This window comes from Hemiscyllium ocellatum, chromosome 12 (assembly GCF_020745735.1).
Source record: "Hemiscyllium ocellatum isolate sHemOce1 chromosome 12, sHemOce1.pat.X.cur, whole genome shotgun sequence".
Classification (NCBI taxonomy): Eukaryota; Metazoa; Chordata; class Chondrichthyes; order Orectolobiformes; family Hemiscylliidae; genus Hemiscyllium; species Hemiscyllium ocellatum.
The window spans coordinates 12,673,605-12,694,737 of record NC_083412.1 but is presented as its reverse complement, the minus strand read 5'-3'; the positions used below and the strand labels follow the sequence as shown (position 1 = coordinate 12,694,737).

Below are 21,133 nucleotides of genomic sequence, written 5' to 3'. Positions count from 1 at the left end.
AACCTTTCAGCTTTTCTTGGCAGGGGTGCTAATTGTAGAGTTCATGTTTTCAAAACATTTTGGCAGCCAAATTTCCAAAACTGCTTTCCACATTTTTGGACATTCTGGCTGGAGGATGTCACTCCTTCCCACCCGTACTGACATTGTTCTCTAGCACTGTCAATGTCTGTGTGTGATATTGTCAAATTGTCATTGGTATTATGCTCAGGCATACATATCACACCATAAATTTCTCCAGGAAGAAAGTGAGGATGCTGGAGATCAGAGTCATGAAGTGCGGTGATAGGAAAGCACTGCAGGTCAGGCAGCATTTGACGATCAGGAGAGTCGACATTTTGGACCTAAGCCCTTCTTCAGAAATGTTAACCCATTCCTGATGTAGGAGTTATGCCCGAACTGTTGACTCTCCTGCTCTTTGGATGCTGCCTGACCTACTATGCTTTTTCAGCACCACACTTTTGACATAAATTTCTCCAGTCAAGTACTGGAAAGATTAAAGCTATCCTGCTCAGCATCTGCTTGGATGCTTATTCCACTACATTTGTCTGGTTACTCTATGCAGAGCTAATTTCTTTTATATATAGAATCCCGACAGTGTGTAAATAGGCAGTTCGGCTCAACAAGTCCACACCTACACTCCGAAGAGTATCCCATCCAAATCATTCCCCCTTACTCTTTTACCCCTGACTGATGCACCTAACCAACACATCCCTGGACACTATGGGCAATTTAACATGGCCAATTCACCTAACCTGCACATCTTTGGATTGAGAGAGGAAACTGGAGCACCCAGAGGAAACCCATGCAGACATGGGGAGGCTGTGCAAACTCCATAGAGAAGTTGCCCGAGGCTGGAATCGAACCCAGCTCCCTGTCCTACGATGCAGCAGTGCGAACCACTGAGCTACTTTGCTGCCTGTGGCAACTCTTCCGTGAATTATTGATCTTGTGTAAGCAAAGCCTGCTTGCTTTTATCTCCTGTAGTAACATAGTCCTCCTTTTAACTGCAATACATATCCATGTTTTTGTTACCCATAGTGTATTTTTCTATTCTCCTTAATCTCCTGAACTCAGTCCTACATGAGTTGGAGCCATTCAAACTCTGCCTATATTATAGCGTTCTACTTCTCTAACTGCCAATGGTATAGTATTCTTAAGTAATTGAATTTCAAATCCTTGCACAGTATTAGAATCTGTCTTTAACCATCCTACCTGTTTAACTTCATCCAGAGCTCCATCCTAACCTGTGCATCCAGTTCAGATTCTTATCATCTTTTCACTATTAACATTTGGAAAACGTTGTCATCTACCTGGGACTTACTGTTTTGAGCATTCACTAAATCCCGTTGCTTTGCACCTGTCCTGCACAATGAGGTGCTTAAACTTGGCAATCTTATAATATTTTCTTCCTTGTAAAGTTGTTTTCGATTCCTCTGTTAAAGACCTAGTATAATTATGATTTGTTCCCTTTTGGGAACATGAACAGTCTCTTTAAATAGTATCTTCAAGGAAGCTTCTGTGACTAACCTTGCATTTGTCACTGGTTCATCTTTTTCTTTTTTATATTGTTCCCACTTTTATATCTTTTGATTTATAGTGTTTTTTTTCATTGTTTCCAAGTACTATTTACTGCAGAGCATTAGTTTGAGCAGTTGTATTCTGACAAACAGTACAATTCCACTTGGGGACTAATTGACTGTTACCTACAGCAGCTTAGTTTTATAAACCCTTACGTATAATAAGCCATCCCCGGGGCATTGCACGAACAAAATGAAACATGTCACTGAGCCACAGAATGTATTAGGCCAAGACATTGGGTATCATGGTGTAGCTTATAGAAAGAAAACGAGGTAGGAAGCAATTCTAGAGCTCAGGTCTCAGCAGAAAAAGCCACAGCCAGCTAAGATTGATTGGTTAAAATTGGGGTGCCTGAAGTCCAGAATTAGATGAGAGCACATAGTTCCATTCCTGAACTGAGAGAGATAAGACCTAAGATAGGGCAAGACCATTGGATGTATTTGAAAACATGATGAGGATTTTAAAATCCAGAAGTTGCTTAATTGAGAGTCAGTGTATATCAGTGAATGCAGGGCTGATGGGGGAACAAGATTTGTGGCAACACTATTGGATGATATCAAGTCTACCAAGAGTATAATATTATTATCAGCGGCATGTACTGGAATAATTGAGTCTTGGGTTATTGAAAGCAAGGATGAAGATTACAGTAAATATTGCTAAGGCTGGTGAAATTTTGTGACATTAGAGGTAGAAATAGATGGACTTCATGATTCTGTGACTGAGGTCAGAAGTTCATCTTGGGATCAAGTATTACACCAAGTTTATGATTAGACAGATATTGTCTTAAAATTGTTGCCAGGGAAAGGGACGGAGTCAGTAGCTAGAAAACATCGTTTGTAATGGAGACTGAAAAATTTTCAGTACTCCTAATATTTATTCAAAGGAAATTTCTGTTTATCTTTAATTGGATGTTGGATAAACAGTCTGATAATTTAGTAATAGTGGTAGCACCAAGAAAGTTAGGGGTGAAATTGAACATAGTTTCCATTGAGTACAGGTATCAGCAACTTGTGAGTGCTTCAATGTTTTCCTTTGTTCAAAATTGACATTTTTTTGCAGGTTTTGGTCAGATTGCATTATCAAAGATATTTGAAGTGAAAAGTGGAAATCAAACGTGCTTGCTAGCTGAATTCTCAGCCAACTTTTCAGTCAGCTATGATACCACAGCTAAAAAGAGGGTAAGTAAAATAATTGCTTCTGTAGTGTAGTGTGAAGTCTCAGTCAAGCAGGTGAATGATTATAATTCACCTCTAGTAGTCACCCATGCAAGATATACCAAAAATGTTCTGATAAAAAGAAAATTAATTTGATTTTTGTCAGTTCTGATGTCAATATTGAGTAATGTCCCGTGCTTTCAGAATATGGGTTTGGACTTTAATCTTCGGTACTGGGTAATGTTTAAAATCTCGTACTTAAATTGCAGTTCAACTTGTTGAAATACCCTTGACTTGCTGAACTATTAGTTTTTACTATTCAGTTACTGTAGCTCTCCCCAGTTATTTATTGCATTTTTAAAATATTAACAGGAACCAATGACTCTCAGCTACAGGGAGTAACATGAGGCCTAGGATATTGGTGGACAGTGCAACGCAAACATTGCCTCTTTCAATTTATAGATGTTAAAATGGAGCATAGAAAGAGACCATTCAGTTCGAGTCTGCTCTTTCAAAGGGCAGTCCAGTTCGTCATATTGATCTATCTTTTAACTGGACAATTTTTCTCTTTCATTTCCTTTACCTGATTCCCTCCTCCTGTGTTCACACTCATGGGGATAGAATGCATTCCAAATCTTAATCAGTTCACCTTAAATTTCTGCTTCTGAGTAGGTAACGATCAGCTGTCATTTTTATTTGCTCTTATCTAAGCCCATAATAATTTTTCACCTCTTAACAAAATATCCTCTTGGCCGTCTCTGTGCTTAAGAGTAGCAGTTGCACCTTCTCCAGTCTGTTAATGAAAATGGAATCTTTTAACCCTAGATTAATTCAAGTGAATCTCGTCTGTCTCCAATGCCTTTTGTGTCCTGTCTGAAGTGTGGTGCAAAGAACTGGATAAAGTAGTTTAGTGTAACCTCCTCCCTTTTCTGTGCCTTATAAAGCTGAGGCGCAGTGTGCTTTGTTAATTGCTTTGTTACCTTTGGAGGTGAATCTGGGCGAAATCTGTTTTGCTACACCTATGTCCAGTTCCAAATGTTGCTCCACAGCATGAATCTCCAAGCATTGGAAATTGTACAGTGGCAGACAGCCAAGTGAGTTGTGCTGAAATGCTGGTTAGGCCTCAAGAGTGCTGTGTGCAGATCTGGTCACCACATTATGGGAAGTATATACTTGCACTAGAGAAGTTACAGAGGAGATTTATCAAGATTCTGCCTGAGCTGGAGAATCTGAGCTGAGGAAAGACCGAGTAGTCCGGGGTTGTTTCACTAAAGTAGCGACGTTTGAGGGAGGACCTAATAGAGTTAGATAAGTGTAAGGCACACTTGATGAAGCATGGCACAAAAAAAAAGCGCAGTAGGTTAGGCAGTATCTGAGGAGCAAGAGAGTCAAGGTTTTGGGCAGAACCTTACTTCAGGTCTAGGGGACTGTGGATGGAATGGGGCTTAGAGATAAATGGGGGGTAGGGTGGAGCTAGGGGAAAGGTAGTTGGAGTGGCGATAGGTGAGCGAAGGTAGGAAATGATGGTGATATGTTGGTGGGAAGTGAGGAGTGGATAAGTGGGAGAAAAGATGGACAGATAGATTCTGCCAAGAAGGCAGATCTGAGTTGAAGGCGTAGATTTGGGATGGGAGAAATGGAAACTGGTGAATTCAATGTTCATGCCATGAGGTTGCAGGTTCCTGAGGCAGAAGATGAGGTGTACCTCTTCCGGTTTGCAGGTGGCCTTGTGTAGGCATGAGTGGAGGCCCAGAATGGATATGTTCTCGGGACCGAGAGGGGGAGTTGAAGTGGATGGACACAGTGAGGTGGGGTTGGTTGGTGCGTACGGACCAGATATGTTCCCTTAACCATTCTGCGAGTTTGCCCTCTGTCTCTGTGATGTAGAGGGGACCACATCAAGGGCACCAGATGTAATTAATGATCTTTGTTGACCTGCCCCAGTGGGCCGAATGGCCTGTACTATTAATGCCAAAGAGATGGAGAGGAAAATGAGAAAAGTAAAATTTTTTTAAAAATCTGTTGTAAGATCTGAAAGAAAGAGCTTACGTACTTGAATGAGTGGCAGATGGAGTTTAATTTAGATAAATGCAAGGTGTTGCATTTTGGGAAAGCAAATCTTAGCAGGACTTATACACTTAATGGTAAGGTCTTAGGGGGTGCTGCTGAACAGAGACCTCAGGATGCCGATTCATAACTCCTTGAAAGTGGAGTCGCAGGTAGATGTGATAGTGAAGAAGGCGTTTGGTATGTTTTCCATTCTTGGTCACAGAGTATCGAGTACAGAGGTTGGGAAGTCATGTTGCAGCTGTACAGGACATTGGTTTACGGAACATTGCTTGCAATTCTGGTCTCCTTCCTATCGGAAAGATGTGAAATTTGAAAGGGTTCAGAAAAGATTTATGAGGAGTTTTCCAGAGTTGGACAACCACCTGATGAAGGAGCAGTACCGTAAAAGCTAGTGCTTCCAAATAAATCTGTTGGGCTATAACCTGGCATTGTGATTTTTAACTCTGTACACCCCAGTCCAACACCGACCCCTCCAAATCATATCATAATTCAGAAAGTCTTCCAGTATTTTTTTACAAAGTGGATAGCTTTACATTTGTCCACATTATACTTTATTGACTATCCATTTGCCCACTCGCTTGCCAAAATCGCATTGAAACATCTCTGCATTCTCCTTACAATTCACCCTCCCAACCAGTTGTGTTGTCTGCAAACTTGGAAATATTTCATTTAGTTCTCCCATTAAGTTCTTTTTCCTGAGATCATTACGCATTAAATGCAACTGCAAATGCCAACTTCTGTGAACAAGCAAAATTTATTAAGTACAAGCTTTGGAGAAACCCTGAACATTCTTCACCATACTTGCAAAGCATATCCAGGGAAGATCTCTGAACAAGGGAAACAGTCCTTCCTTTATACAAAATCTTTACATCACAGTCAGTAATGCCCACAAGACAACATACAGTCACATGCCACTCAAGGCACAATGCAGTGACCACGTCATCTCCATAAACAATGTAATGCAAATCATCCCTTCATAGCCAGATCTGGCATGAATTGTATTTTTTTTATAACTACGGGGTGCAGTCATAATTTCTATTGCAGTGTTCCAACTGACTTCTGACTAGGAGGTGATGATGCAAATGGGTCTGAATGGCCATATGTAAATAGATCTGAATAATAGGAGATGATGATATAAATTTCTTACAATGTATCTGTACATCAGAGGCATCCCACCCTAGCCTTGGAGCATCCAATTTCCTGCAGGTCAGCAGAGCAAATCAACCCTTATTAATAGCACACCATCTAAATTGTTATTATATACTGTGCATTAGGCATCTCAGTATTCAGTTATCAATTAAACGGCATTATGGTGTGCATTGCAGGGTAACTGAGAAATGCTTGGTAACCAGAACTGAAATTAGTGCTTCTTTATGATAGATCAGTTATTGGTTAAACAGCATGATGACCGATAACCTGCACTCATAAATTACTGCTCGTTTACAATCAGATCGATTATCCGAACAAAATACTCCCCAGGCATCTCGTTCGGATAATCGAGGTTCTACTGTAGTTGGGGTCCTGGCACTTAACTCTGTGGTAACCCACTAGTGATTCCCTGCCTCTTGCGAGAAAAAACATTTACTCCTACTCTTTTTTTTGCCTGCCAGACACTTCTCCAATCAATGTCAGTACATTACCTCCAATCCAACTTGTTTTAATTTTGTATGCTAATCTCTCATGTGGGATCTTAGTGAAAGCCTTCTGAATAATTCATATCGATTAGCTTCCCCATAACAACTCATCTGGTATCATCTACCAAAATTTCCAATGATTTGTTGAGCATAATTTCCCTTTTGTAAATCCATGCTGATTTGCAATCCTCTCATGTGTGGACTTGATTTGATTTTTGGTTTATTATTGTCACATTTACTGAGATATAGTGAAAAGTATTGTTTTGCATGCTAGCTTGACAAATTATACCTTACATAAGTACATAAGGATGGTAGAATAGAATGCAGAATGTAGTGTTGCAGCTACGTAGAAAGTATAGAGAAAGATCAACTTTAAAATATGAGAGGTCCTTTCATAAGTCTGATAACAACAGGGAAGAAGCTGTTCTCAAGTCTTTTGGAGTAAAGTTTTCTAACTTCAGTATGTTTCATTTTTTAATTATGATTAAAGAAATTAAGCAGGTATAGGAATTAAATTAGTAAATTAATATTCACTACAAAGTAGTATCTAAAAGTTGCTGTAATAGCTTCACAAAGCAGAATTCATGAAAATGAATGCACAATAATGAATGTGTTTTCCAGACAGATTTGATACAGAGGATTGAACTATCATTTATGCAGAACTGTTTGCTAAATGGTTTTAATGCTTGCAGAGTTGTCAAATAAGTATAACTGTTCTTCTGTTCCAGGTCACAGTTTTGTTCTCTCTCTCAAAGGATGCACATGTAGACAACCGCAGTAATTGTAATAATATGGCTGCACCAGTACTGGTAGTCAGTTTTGGGGATGGTCATTCTCTTAGCATGAACTTCTCAAGGCACAACGGATCCTACAAAATGGATGTACTGTCTGTTGGTTTCAATGAGAGTGATGACGCACATTTCCCAAATGCAAGTCGGAAAGGTAAGTTACAGTCTATGAATGCTTCAGCGAGCATTGTCTCATACTAAGTTTGCTGACAGTCACATGCCTATTAGCTGTGCCTGAATGGGCAATATCCTGATTTCAAAAATTAAGGAAGGGTAGTGATGTTTGAGACACCATTATAAAGTTAAAATGTCGCATTTAAACATATAAAATCAGTCTACTTTTGCTAAATTGAATAATATTGAATGGCAAAACATCAGTTATCCTACTGAACATATATTGTAGATTAAGAGGATGTGGAATGAAAGTTAATTTGTAGACTGAGTATTCAGTCTCAAGAATGCTGTCTGTAAACAGCAGTAAAAGGGTGCTGAAATTATTGAGGTCACAACGTTAATATACAGAGGAACCTCGATTATCTGAACAAGAGTGCAAGGTCCCGATGCTTGGCTGATCTGTGTTATCTGAACATTCGATTATCCAAGCAAAATACACCCTGCCTGTGCCGTTCAGATAATCGAGGTTCCTCTGTATATAAAACTTCTGAATCCTTATTTCAGGATGGATCAACTTACATGGAAGCATTCAGAGAACGTTTGATGTGTTGTCTTATGAGGAGAGATTGAGCAGTTGTGCTTCCATTTGGAATTGAAAAGAATAAGTGGTGATCTTAGTGAAACGAAGGGTGTTGATTGTGTAGATTCTGAGTTGTGTTTCCTTGCAAGAGTGATCTAAAATTAGGGACACTTAGAAAATAATGAGTCTCCTTTCAGGTTGCTGTTCTTTGGCATTCTCCACACAAGACAGTGGTTGAGGTAGAGTCACTTAAAATATTCAAGGTTGATTTTGATCTCAAGGGGAATCGAGGATGAGGGAGCAGTCAGGAAAATAGAATTAAGGCTGCAGTCAGATTAGCCATGATCTTATTGAATGGCCTACTTCTGTTTCTTATGTAAGTGAGTATATAAGCTTTAAAGTAGGAAATTATGTAAACCTTACCAGTGTTGATTGGGGCAATGAAGGACATTGAATCAAGTTCAATAATGTGATTACCTTTTGGAACAAAATCATTTTCCACTGATTGGAATGTTAAGATTTGGTAACATTGTGATTTCCATAATTGTATGAATTTATTTCTAAGTTGCTGTTTTGAAAATCTTTCCAGGTATTTTGGTAGCATTTTCAAATTCTGCAGATATCAGTGCAAAAATGAACACAACATACAAGTGTACAAGTGATTCTACAGTGCAAATGGAAAATGTAAACGTAACTTTGAGTCACGTCCGAATGGAAGCTTTTCCACCAAACAACAATTTCAGTAGAACTGGTAGGTATATTTAGCTTTCACAGAGTATGGAAGCTTTCAACTAATTGATGTTTTGAGACAGTTGAATTTTTTCATGTATTTATTTACATCCAGATTAATTATGTTTTTAGAAACTATATGTCATGCTGATACACCTCCAACTGTACCTACTACAACTCTGGTTACCACCCTGGCTCCAACAACAGTGCCACCTCCAACACCAAATCCAATTCCAGGAGCATATAATGTCACCAATAGCAATGGCACTTGCCTGCTTGCAAAGATGGGACTACAGATCAACATCACATATGCAGCCCTAGATAACAAGGTAGTCAACTTAATTCTTTATACTTGAAGTACAAATAAGAACTATTTCTGTATTCTATCAGTGTTGTTTTGAAAAGAATTGTTTCATAAACATGGGATTGAATGTGGTATGATCAAGCTCCAGCATGGGCCTGCATCAGTCAAATTGTGTTTTTTTTTAAATTCAGTGTGTGGGAACTACTTGCCCTTGAGGATATTGATAAGCTGCCTCCTTGAATTTCTGCAGTTTTTTTAGTGCAGAGACACCTATAATGTTATAGTGAATTCCAGAATCAACAGTGATACTGAAGGATTGGTGGCATATTTTAAAAACGGAGTGGCTTGGAGGAGAACTTACAGGTGGTGCTGTTCCTATTTGTCTGTTGTCCTGTCCTTATAGATGTTGATGGTCAGGGGTTTGGAGGGGCTGTCGAATAAACCTTGATGAATTTCTGCAGTGCATCTTTTTTGGGGTGGGCATTACTGACTTGGCTAGCATTTATTGTCTGACCTGAGTAGTGTTTGAGACAGTGGTGGTAAGCTGTTTCTTGAACCGCTGCAGTTTGTGATGTAGGTAGACCCACAATGTTATTGGAGTGCAGAATTTTGATGCAGCGACAATGAAGGAATAGTGATTATATTTCCAAGTCAAGACAGTGAGTGGCCTAGGACACTACCCTGAGGAACATCTGTAGAGATGTCCTGGTGCTGAGATGACTGACTCCAATAACCATGAACACCTTCATGCAGGGTATGATAATTTTCCTCTGATTCCCACTCATTTCATTTTTGCCAGGGCTCCTTGATGTCACACTCAGTAAAATGTCAAGCACTGTCACACTCATTTGAACGCTGGAGTTCAGCTTTTTTTGTCCTTGTTTGAACTTAGATTGGCTTGAGGTCAGGTGCTGAGTGGCCCTGGCAGAACCGAGACTGAGCAGTTGCTGAGCAGGTCCTATTGATAGGTGCTATCACTTCTGTCACTTTACTGACACTCGAGTAGACTGCTGTGGTGGTGATTGCCTGGATTGAATTTGTTTTGCTTTTTGTGTACGAAAAGTAAGTGAACTGTTTTGTGGAAGCTACTAGTTTTCTAGCTATACTGGTTAAAGGTGCAAAAAATTCTGGAGCACACAATTTTTATTAATATTGCCAGAATGTCGTTAAGTGTATTGCAGGAAAAGCGCAGCAGGTCAGGCAGCATCCAAGGAGCATGCCTGATGAAGGGCTTATGCCCAAAACGTCGATTCTCCTGCTCCTTGGATGCTGCCTGACCTGCTGTGCTTTTCCAGCAACACATTTTTCAGCTCTGATCCCCAGCATCTGCAGTCCTCACTTTCTCCTAGAATGTTGTTAAGGCCCATTGTTTTGCAGTATTCAGAGTCTTCAGTCTTTTCTTGAGTGGAGTGAATAGAATGGCTGAAGATTGGCATCTGTGATGCTGGGGACCTCTCGTAGAGGTTAAGATAGATAATCCATTGGGCACTTGTGGCTGAAGATTGTTGCAAATGCTTCAGCCTCACCTTCTGTAAGGATGTGCTGGACTCCATTGGGATATTTGTGGAGCAGTGGTCAGTTGTTTAATTATTCACCACCATTCACAGCTAGATATGGCAAGTCTGCAAGCTTGGATCTGATCTGTTGGTTGTCACTTGCTACTTCTGCTATTAAGCATGTAAGTTGCCCTGTCTTGGAGCTTCACTAGGTTGTTGCCTTGTTTGAGTTATATATGGTGCTGCTGCTACTAGTATGTCCTCCTACACTCTGAACCATGATTGATCCCCTTGCTTGATGTCAATAGTAGAGTGGGATCTCGCAGATCCTGTTGGAATACAATTCTGCTGCTGATGGCCTACAGCCCTTCATAGATATCCAGTTTTGAGAGACCAGATATGTTTAAAATCTGTCCCATTGATAGTGCTGCATATCATGATGAAGGGTATTATCATGTGAGGTGGGACTTCACCTTCATGAGAACTATGCAGTGGTCACTTAGTGACACTGTCAAGGGAAGTGTGGCAGCAAATTGAGTTAAGGTATGTTTTTCCCCTCACCACCTGGCACACACCCAGTCTAGAAGCAATGTCTGTTAGAATCCTCCAAGCTCAATCAAGAATGTTCCTGCTGAACCACTTAGTGGTGGAGATTGAAATTGTTCACTTTGCATGCGCATTTGCACCCTTCGTGTATCCTTCAAGTGTTCAACATTGAGGAGTGCTGGCTCATCAGCAGGAGGTCTCCTTGCCCATTTTTGACTCAATACCATGAGACATCATGGGGTCTGGAGTCACTGTTGAACTCCCAAGGCAACTCCCTCCCAACTATATACCATTGTGCCATCACCTCTGCTGGGTCTGTCCTGCTGGTGTGACAGGACATAACCAGAGATGCTCATAGTGGTGTCTGAGACATTGTCTGCAAGGTATGATTTTGAGAGTGTGTCAGGTTGTTGCTTGACTAGTCTGTGATGCAGTAATCGCAAACTTGGTCCTTGGTCCCAGATATTAGAATATAGAACAGTACAGTACAGGCCCTTTAGCCCTCAATGTTGTGCTGGCCTTCTATCCCATTTTAAGATCAGACTAATCTACACACCCTTCATTGTACTACTTTCTATGTGCCTATGCAATAATTGCTTAAAAGTCCCTAATGTATTAGATTCTACTACCACTGCTGGCAGTGTATTATGCACACACCACTCTATGTAAAGAACCTACCTCTGATATCTCCCTGAAACCTTGCTCCAATTACCTTAAAATTGTGCTCCCTTGTGATAGATATTTCCACCATGGGCAAAAGTCTCTGGCTATCCATTCTATTTTTGCCTCTCAACATCTTGTACATGTCTCTCAAATAATGTCCTATCCTCTTTCGCTCCAATTAGAAATGCCCTCTCTCCTCTAAACCTTTCTTCATAAGACATGCCCTTCAGTCTGGACTTCCTGGTAAATGTCTTCTGCACTCTCTAAAGCTTCTGCATCTTTTCAATAATGAGGCGACCAGAACTAAACACAATATTCCAAAGATGGTCTAACCAGGCTACAGCATAACCCAGTCTTAAAGTCAGCCTCTCTACTCATGAAAGTCAACACACTATACAGCTCTTAACAACCCTATCAACCTGGGTGACAACTTTGAGGGATCTATGGCCATGGACCCCAAATCCCTCTGTTCCTCCACACTGCCAAGAATCTTTGCCTTTAACCTTGTATTCTGCATTCAACTTAAACCTTCCAAATAATTTTACATTTTTCCAGGTTGAACTCCACCTGCCACTTACCAGCCCAGTTCTGCATCCTATCAATGTCCTGTTGCAACCTACAACAGTCCTCCACACTATTCACATTTCCACTGACTGCAGCACTGGTCTCCGAGCTCCAGGCTGAATGTTTTTCATCCACCACCCCCTCTCTTCTATGGGCCACCAAGTCTGTATCCTGACAGACAGATTACCCTGTATCCCATGTCTCCTTACTTTCTGAATGAGCCTACCATCAAACACATTGCTAAAATCCATGTACACCATATCCACTGTTCTACCCTCATCAATGTATTTTGTCACATCCTCAAAGAATTTAGCAACATTGGTGAGGCATGACCTGCTCCTCTCAGAGCCATGCTGACTATCTAATCAACTGCAGTTTTACAAGTAATCATAAATCCCATCTCTCAGAATCCTCTCCAATACTTTGCCCACAACTGACGGAAGACTGACTGGACCATAATTCCCAGGATTATCCCTATTCACCAAAGGCGCACCAATCTCTTCCCTCGCTTCCTGTTGTAATCTAGGGCATATCCCGTCTGGCCCAGGGGATTTATTGGTCCTTATGTTTTTCAAAATTGTACCATGCCTCCTTCCTAACATCAACCTGTTCTTGCATATCAGTCTGTTTTATGCTGTCCTCAGAAACGTCAAGGTCCCTCTCAGTTCCTCCAACTCCAGGCGCAAGTTCCCTCCACTATCCCTGATCAACCCTACCCTCCCTCTGGCCATCCTCTTGTTCCTCACAAGAACACCTTGGGACTTTCCTTAATCCTCCCTACTAAAGCTTTTCCATGCCCCCTTCTAACTGTCCTAAGTCCATTCTTCAGTTTCTTCCTGGCTACCTTGTTACCCTCTAAAGCCCTGTCTTATCTTTGCCTCGTCAACCATAAGTAAGCTTCCTCTTGACTTGGTGTTCCACATCCCTTGTCATCCAAGGTTCTTTCAAGCTGTCATCCCTTCCTTGCCTCAGTGGGACAAACCTCTCCAGCACACTCAGCAGCTGCTTCCTAAATAACCTCCACATTTCTGTTGTGCTTTTCTTGAAGAATAGATGTTTCCAATTTTGATGCTCCAGTTTCTACCTAATAGCATAGTAATTTCCCCTTTCCCCCATTTTAAATACTTGCCCATATTGTCTGCCCGTATCCCTCTGCGTGACTATAGTAATGATCAGGGCGTTGTGATCACTATCACCAAAATGCTCTTCCACCAAGAGATCTGACATATGACATGTTTCATTGCCAAGTATCAAATTCATTGTGGCCTCCCACTTAGTCGGCCTATCTACACATTGCGTCAGGAACCCTTCCTGGGCACAGCTCTCAAAAACTTCTCCATCCAAACTATTTGAACTAAATAGGTTTCAGTGATTATTAGGGAAGTGAAAGTCACCCATGACAACAGCCCTAAGCATTTTCAAAATCTGCCTCCCAATCTGCTCCTCCGTGTCTCTGTTGCTATTAGGGAGCCTGTAGAAAACCCCAATAAAGCGACTGCTCCATTCTTGTTTCTGACTTTCACCCAGCTAAACCCTGGGACATCCAACAATCATTCTTGCCCCTGTGATATCCAAGACTCCATAATGGCCACAACATCATAGTTCCAAGTACTGCTCCATGCTATAGTCACCCCTATTCCTGATACTACTTGCATTAAAACAGATACATGTCAACCCATCACACTGCACGATTTCCCCCTTCACAGACACTCTGCATGCTGTAGCTGGCTGTTCACTACCTACGCCATCATCTGATCCGTAGCTCAGGTTCCGTTAAAGTAAGGAAGACTTTACGGAGTGGGCAGGGCTATTTTGCTGTTGTCAGGTCAGTTGAGAGTCCACCGCATTACAGAGGAACCTCAATTATCCAAACGAGATGGGCAGGCACTATTTCATTCAGATAATTGATTATTTGGTTAATTGATTCATTGCCTTTCCTCTGGGAGATTTGTATTAAGTTTAGGCAGCACACAATATGTGAACAGCCCTCCTCCTACTCTTGAGCAGCTGGAGTGGACCAACAGTAAGACTGCTGCAGCTGCCTTTGTGGGGTGAGTCTCCAAATAGTGCGCGCGCGCACAACCTTTTACTGCAACTTTTTGACAAGTTTCACCTCTACCCTGTTCAGGGTAATGTTAGAATATCTGGGGAATGGGGGGGGTGTTTAGGTTACACCCCTATGTAGAGCTCCAGGGAAAGTGTGGGGAGAGGGCAGGAGGTCAGTCATTTGGAGACAGTGCCTGGGCTTTCTTCGATGTCCAGGACTGTTCTCAGCGGCATTTCAGTGAGCCGAGATAGTTTTTGATCATTGTAAACAAAAGACGCAATCAGGGTTGAAACAGCTCTTTGATGTAACGTTTCTATCGGGACCTCAATCTCCTTTGGATAATTCGATATTCAGATAATCGAAGTTGCTCTGTACTGTGGATATAGAGTCGCATGTAGGCCAGACCAAGTAAGGAAGCGAGTTTCCTTCCCTGAACGACATGAGTGAGTAGGTATTTCTGACAGTTGGCAATGGTTTTGTGGTAATCATTAGGCTCATAATTCTAGGTGTTTACAGAATTCAGATTCCATCTGCCATGGCAGAATTCAAATCAAGGTCCTCAGAACATGAGTTGAGTTTCTGCGTTAATAGTTAACTGATAAAACCAGGAGGCCATTGACGTTCCTGGAAAATCTTGTTGACAATATATATTACTGCTACTGAACATCAATGGAGGAGCTGAATGTTTGGTGATGCGGTATCAATCAAGCAGAGTGCTGTGTCATGGATGGCGTCAAGCTTTCAGTGTTGTTGGAGTTGCATTCATCTCGGCAGGTGGAGATTATTCCATCAGTGCTGACTTGTGCCTTGTAGATATGTTGGAGTCACTGCAAGGTTCCTGGCCTCTGACCTGTTCTTAGAGCCACAGTACTTGTATGGTTAGTCCAGTGCAGTCACTGGTAACCCCCAGAAAGTCATTGAATGTCAAGGGACAATGTTAGATTAGATTACTTAGTGTGGAAACAGGCCCTTCGGCCCAACAAGTCCACACCGACCCGCCGAAGCGCAACCCACCCATACCTCTACATTTACCCCTCACCTAACACTATGGGCAGTTTAGCATGGCCAGTTCACCTGACCCACACATCTTTGGACTGTGGGAGGAAACCGGAGCACCCGGAGGAAACCCACGCAGACACGGGGAGAACGTGCAAACTCCACAGAGTCGCCTGAGGTGGGAACTGAACCCAGGTCTCTGGCGCTGTGAGGCAGCAGAGCTAACCACTGTGCCGCCCAAAACTATGTTAGATAGTCTCTTGTTAGAGATGCTCACTGCCTGGCACTTCTGTGGTCTAAATGTTATTTACCACTTGTCAGTCCAAGTCTAGATGTTTTCCAAGTCATCCTACGTTTGGGCAAGGACTGCTTCAATATCTCGAGTCTTAAATAGTGCTGAACACTGCTCTTGTCAACAAACAGCCCCACTTCAGACCTTATGATGGAGGGAAGGTCATTGAAGCTGTTGAAGACATTTAGGTCAAGGACAGTATCTGAGGAACCCCTGCAGGGATGTCCTGAAGCTGACTGACATTCAGCAACCGTCTTGCTATATGCTCCAGCTTTGCTTGAGCTCCTTGTTCTGCACTCAGTCAAATAGGGCATTTGATGTTAAGGACAGCACCCTCATCTTATGTCTGATAATCAGCTGTTGTGTCCATATTTGGATCAAGGATTTAATGAGGTCGGAAGCTGGCTCTGACAGAACCCAAACTGAATGTCAGTTTATTGCTCAGCAAATACTGCTTGATAGTTTCATTGATATCATCTTCCATCACATTACTGATGCTCAAATGTAGACTGATGGAGTAGTAATTGGCTGGATTGGATTTATCTCCTTTTTGTATACAGGACATACTTGGACAATTTTTCACTTGGACAAGTAGATGACAGTGTTATAGCTGTCCAGGAAAAGACTATTAGTTATTGACATTTTTAATAAGGGGAATGTAGAATCCACTCAACTCCTTTCACTTCTAATGTTAGAATTGATGCCTTTGTAGCCCCCATTTCACAGCAGAACTTCTGTACACCCCACCCACCTGAAAACAATCTGATACCCACGCATGCATGCACACTCTTCACATGGGGTCACAAACCAATCGTAAGGTATTAAAATGGTATCACAATGAGGGAAAAGAATTGAGAAGCACTGCTATAATTGCTGTTTTTTTTTGAAAAAATGGTTTTAAGGGAGAAATGCTGGAGTGATGTATAGAAAGTGAAACGCATTGAATTACCTTTTTACAAGAGCTGGTGCAGACTCTGGCTGAATTATTTCTTCCTATGCTGTACTATTGTGATTCTTCATTCTCTATCCTAATTGACTGTATGTTCATTCAGGGGTTGTCTGTTCACATGTTATTAGACAGTAATAACTGTGGTTAATGTATTATGTTGATGGACTCTGGCTTTGTTTTCTAAGTGTCCTTTTATTATTTTTGGAATTCCTTGCTTTTGTGAAAATCAATTTTTGTTTAATTATAACTTATGCTTTTAACGTCTTAAATGGAATCAGCCCATTTTAATTGAGTTCTTTGAGTCTATGGCCCAAACTGATCCTTTAGGCCCTCTTTAATGGAGTGTCTCATTGGATGAAAAATCTTAAGGAGAAACATAGATAATGCTGGGGACCCTTAGCAAGTCTGGCTACATCTGTGGAAAGAGCAAGAGTTATTGTTTGGAGTTTAGTATGATTCTTCTGAGGACACTTCCTCTTCACCATTCAAAATACCAGACTCCAATTTAGGAATGTGAGAACTGGTGGAATTTAAATTGAACAAATAAAAACAAGAAGTTTTGAATTTGAAAGATAATCAGCAATGGTCACTCTGAAACTGTCATTGCTTGTCGCAAAACCTATGTTTCACTAATGTCCCTCAGGAAAGGAAATAGGCCATCCTTACCTGGTCTGGCCATCATTTGACTCCAGGCCCACATCAATGTGGTTGAGTCTTAAGGGCCAAGCAAACCATTCAGTTTAAGCTCGCAACTCAGAGACCTTCTCAATGGCAATTAGGGATGGGCACTAAATCACGGCCTAACCAAGGGTATCCACCTCCTATAAAAAGAACTCAAAATAAATCATCTTGATTTCAACTTCACAGTTTCTTGCTGAAAATATCATTGGCAGTATTTATTCACCAAAGTGTTCCAGCCATTGTTCTTTGTTAAAAATAGAGCGCAAGCTGCCAGAGGATGCAACGTTTTCCTTCGTGGCTACTGGGCTGAGATTCATTTGTTGTTTTATAGAGTCATAGAGATGTACAGCATGGAAACAGACCCCTCAATCCAATTCATCCATGCTGACCAAATATCTTCAATTAATCTAATCCCATTTGCCAGCACTTGGCCCATATCCATGTAACTCTTCCTATTCATGTACCCATCCAGATGCCTTTTAAATGTTGTAATTGTCCCGGCCTCCTCCACCTTCAGTAGCTTATTTCACACATGTGCCACCCTTTGCATGAAAATATTGTCCCCTAGGAGCCTTTTAAATCTTTTTGCCCCTCACCCTAAATCTATACCCTCTACTTATGGACTTCCACACCACAGGGAAAAGACTTTGTCTATTTACCCTATCCATGCCCCTCATGATTTTATTACCTCTGCAATGTCATCCCTAAGCCTCTGACACTCCAAGAAAAACAGCCCCAGCCTATTCAGCTTCTCTCTATAGCTCAAACCCTCCAATCCTTGCAACATCTTGTAAATCTTTTCTGAACCATTGCAAGTTTTTCGACGTCCTTTCAATGGGAGGGAGACTGGAGTTACACGTACAATATTCCAAAAGTGGCCTAACCAATGTACAGCTGCAACGTAACTCCTATAGTCAATGCTCTGACCAGTAATGGAAAGCATACTACATGCCTCCTTCACTATCCTGTCTAACTCTGACTCCATGTTCAAGGAACTATGAACCTGCACATCAAGGTGTTTTAGTTCAGCAACACTCCCCAAGACCTTACCATTTAGTGTATAAGTCCTGCCCTGATTTGCTTTTCCAAAATATGGCGCCTCATGTTTACTTCAAATGAAGTAGCTATATTTGGTCTTGCCCTTTTGGGAGCCACAAGGACACCTATAACAGTAACAGACATGGATTGTACCCTGTGCCATATTGATGATCATCAAATTATATTTTAATTTTTGGAGGAAATGACTAATTTTTTTTCTGAAGGGGCAACTAATTTTTTAATCAAGCTTCTGTTTGGGTCTCAAACTTGAAACTTAACCCAAATATACAGTTCTGTTCAGAGGTACAAGTCATGACATTTAGTGCAGAAATCCCTTCTGATCAGTCTAACAATTGATTGTTTGTTGATGCATAATCTTGAATAAAGGATGGTTTGTGCAGATGTATAATTCCAGCGGGCTTTGTTTTATGCCAAGTGCAACAAACAACTCCACAGACAGCCAAGGGAGTTGTTTTCTTTCGCCATCTACCCATGGTGATCGGAAGATTAGCTGCATCATATAATTTTCTGTCCTAGCTGCTGAATTTAGAAATTCATGCTTCTCCCCCTCATGTGGAAAGAATCTGAGAATAATTGAGTCTGTTTGCTCTATGGCTAGCAGCATTACATTGAAGTTCTTACCACCACAATTCTTGGAAATGCTATCATCAAATATTGAAACACGTGCTTCAGATGTACAAGTTAGCCTGAAGGTTCGTATCAAATACTGCGTTACTGGCAGCTCCAGGTCATGGTGTTGTGCTGCCTGTGTTCAATTTTGCTGCATGTGGAGGTCTCCTTGTGCAGGTTCTGAAGCAGGAACGCTCCCAAGCAGCATTGGAGTTGAAAAGACAGGTGCCAGCAGTAATATAAAGAGAAACCATTGTTAGCTGCAAGGGATATTTGTCAATCTCGTAAGCTTTCTTGTCGTTACTAAACATAGCTGTTGCATGAAGTCTTCCCGATATCTTCCTCTCCCTACTAGTCACTGTGTCTTCACTTACTGTCACTTCTCATTGGACATCAACTTGCAAGGCTGTCATTCATGCTACCTCACAGATGCATGTCAGTTTTAGGGAAATATAATTCCAATCATTTCCCCGACTATTCCCTAGTGCATTCTCAAATTTAGCCTGGTGCTTCTAGCAACTATCTGAATAGCTGGAGTTTGAGATTGTTGCTTGGTTTCTTCCTCCATCAGCCTCTTAGGCACTAGGTTATCCCTTTAGTAACTCTTTCTAAGTTTGTTCCCTGGAATATGAGCATTGCTGAGTGGGTCAGCATTTTTCGTCCAACTCTAGTTGTCCTAGAGAAGATGCTTAGCTGTCTTTTTGAGCTGCACTCCTTGGGGTGTGGGAGCACTCGTTGCTGATAGGAATGGACCTACAAAATTTTGAAGGAATGATCGATCCTAAGTCAGGATGCTATCTGACTTGGAAGAGAATTTGGAGGTAATGGTATTTCCCATCGAGGTCGTAGAAGTTACAGGTTTGGAAGGTGCTGTTGAAAGAGATTTGGCAAGTGCAATCTTTTGTACTGCTGGCAAGCAAGATTGACTATGACTGTTGCTGATTTTTGCAGTACAGATAGTTCCCATATAAAGCGTGTTTCAGCAGTGCAATTTGATTATAATGTTGCTGAAGAATTAGTCTGAGTGTGTTGTCGTCTTGCTTAGGTTTGTTGTGCAAGAATCAGACCACTGCTAATCGGGTACCTGTTACGCAACAAACCTAAACAAGTGGACACGACATGCCCAGAGAGTCTAGCCACACTTCCATACATTGAAGACATCTCGAAGATGACAACCAGACTACTCTGGCCCTTGGCATCATGGTAGCCTGCAAACCAATCAACAGCATTGAAACAGCTTTTGATGAATCTACAGAATCCTGTACCAACAACCAGCAGAACAAATTCATATACAAAATACTGAGCAAACATTACATCAGACAGACTGGCAGGAAACTAGCCATCAGGATACACTAGCACCAATGTGCCACCAAAAGTTGCAATCAGCTATCCCTTATGTCCTTACACTCAGGTGATGAGGGACACAAGTTCGACTGGGACAATACATCCATCCTAGGACAGGCTAAACAAAGACATGCACAGGAATTCCTAGAGGCCTGGTGTTCAAACGGAACTCCATCAATAAACACATCAAACTTTTACCAACCTCTGAGAAAAAAGACTGGAATTAGGGGCATTTAAACACTCCTTGGATAAGCATGTGGACGATGATGAGATAGTGTTGGGTGATGGGCTTAGATTAGTTCATAGGTCAGCATAACATCGAGAACCGAAGGGCCTGTTCAGAGCTGTGTTGTTCTATGTTCTAAGTGATATTATCCACCTTAACAGACCAAGACAAACAGATAGAAAGCGGGACAGAACACCAGCACTTCAACAGAGGCTCACTGATAATGTACCCTAGCATGGTAAAGAAATGTCTGAGAACAAATCTTACAGCTCAGTGAGCAAACTTACAACCTGAGCTACAAATCTTCTCAAAAAAATTTCTAATTTGTTCTTGAACTTTCATATCTCACAATCTAAACCAACCCCAAAGAATAATCAGAAGACAATCACCCACAGCCATCCACTTCTGCAACCACAACTGACCTGAAGGTGATGGTGACGAGACCCTCCGTCTTTGCTTTGACAACATGTTAAATTTACTTTTGTTTCATTAATAAATATGATTTAGACTTCATTTAGGCTGTGCTATACTTGGTGTTCGGATTTTCGTTGATTTTTGAGCAATCGTGAGTGATATTATTTGCTGATCTACCCCAACCCCACTTTTCCCATAGACCCCCTTATTTCTGTTAAGCAATTTTCTATTAAGCGAGATTTAGCTGGAATGCAACTACGCCTTTATAGGAGAGCCACCTGTATATATTTATGCTA

The 21,133-nt window shown here is 41.4% G+C and overlaps 1 protein-coding gene across 1 annotated transcript in view; it reads left to right on the top strand.

Moving 5' to 3' along the window:
• Positions 1-21,133, top strand: part of lamp1a (lysosomal associated membrane protein 1a) — a 38,920-nt gene that overhangs the window by 9,503 nt on the left and 8,284 nt on the right. Inside the window, exons 2-5 of the mRNA XM_060833336.1 lie at positions 2,638-2,756; positions 7,165-7,378; positions 8,508-8,669; positions 8,780-8,976. Coding sequence (XP_060689319.1) covers positions 2,638-2,756; positions 7,165-7,378; positions 8,508-8,669; positions 8,780-8,976 — 692 coding nt within the window. The remainder of the gene's footprint in view (positions 1-2,637; positions 2,757-7,164; positions 7,379-8,507; positions 8,670-8,779; positions 8,977-21,133) is intronic.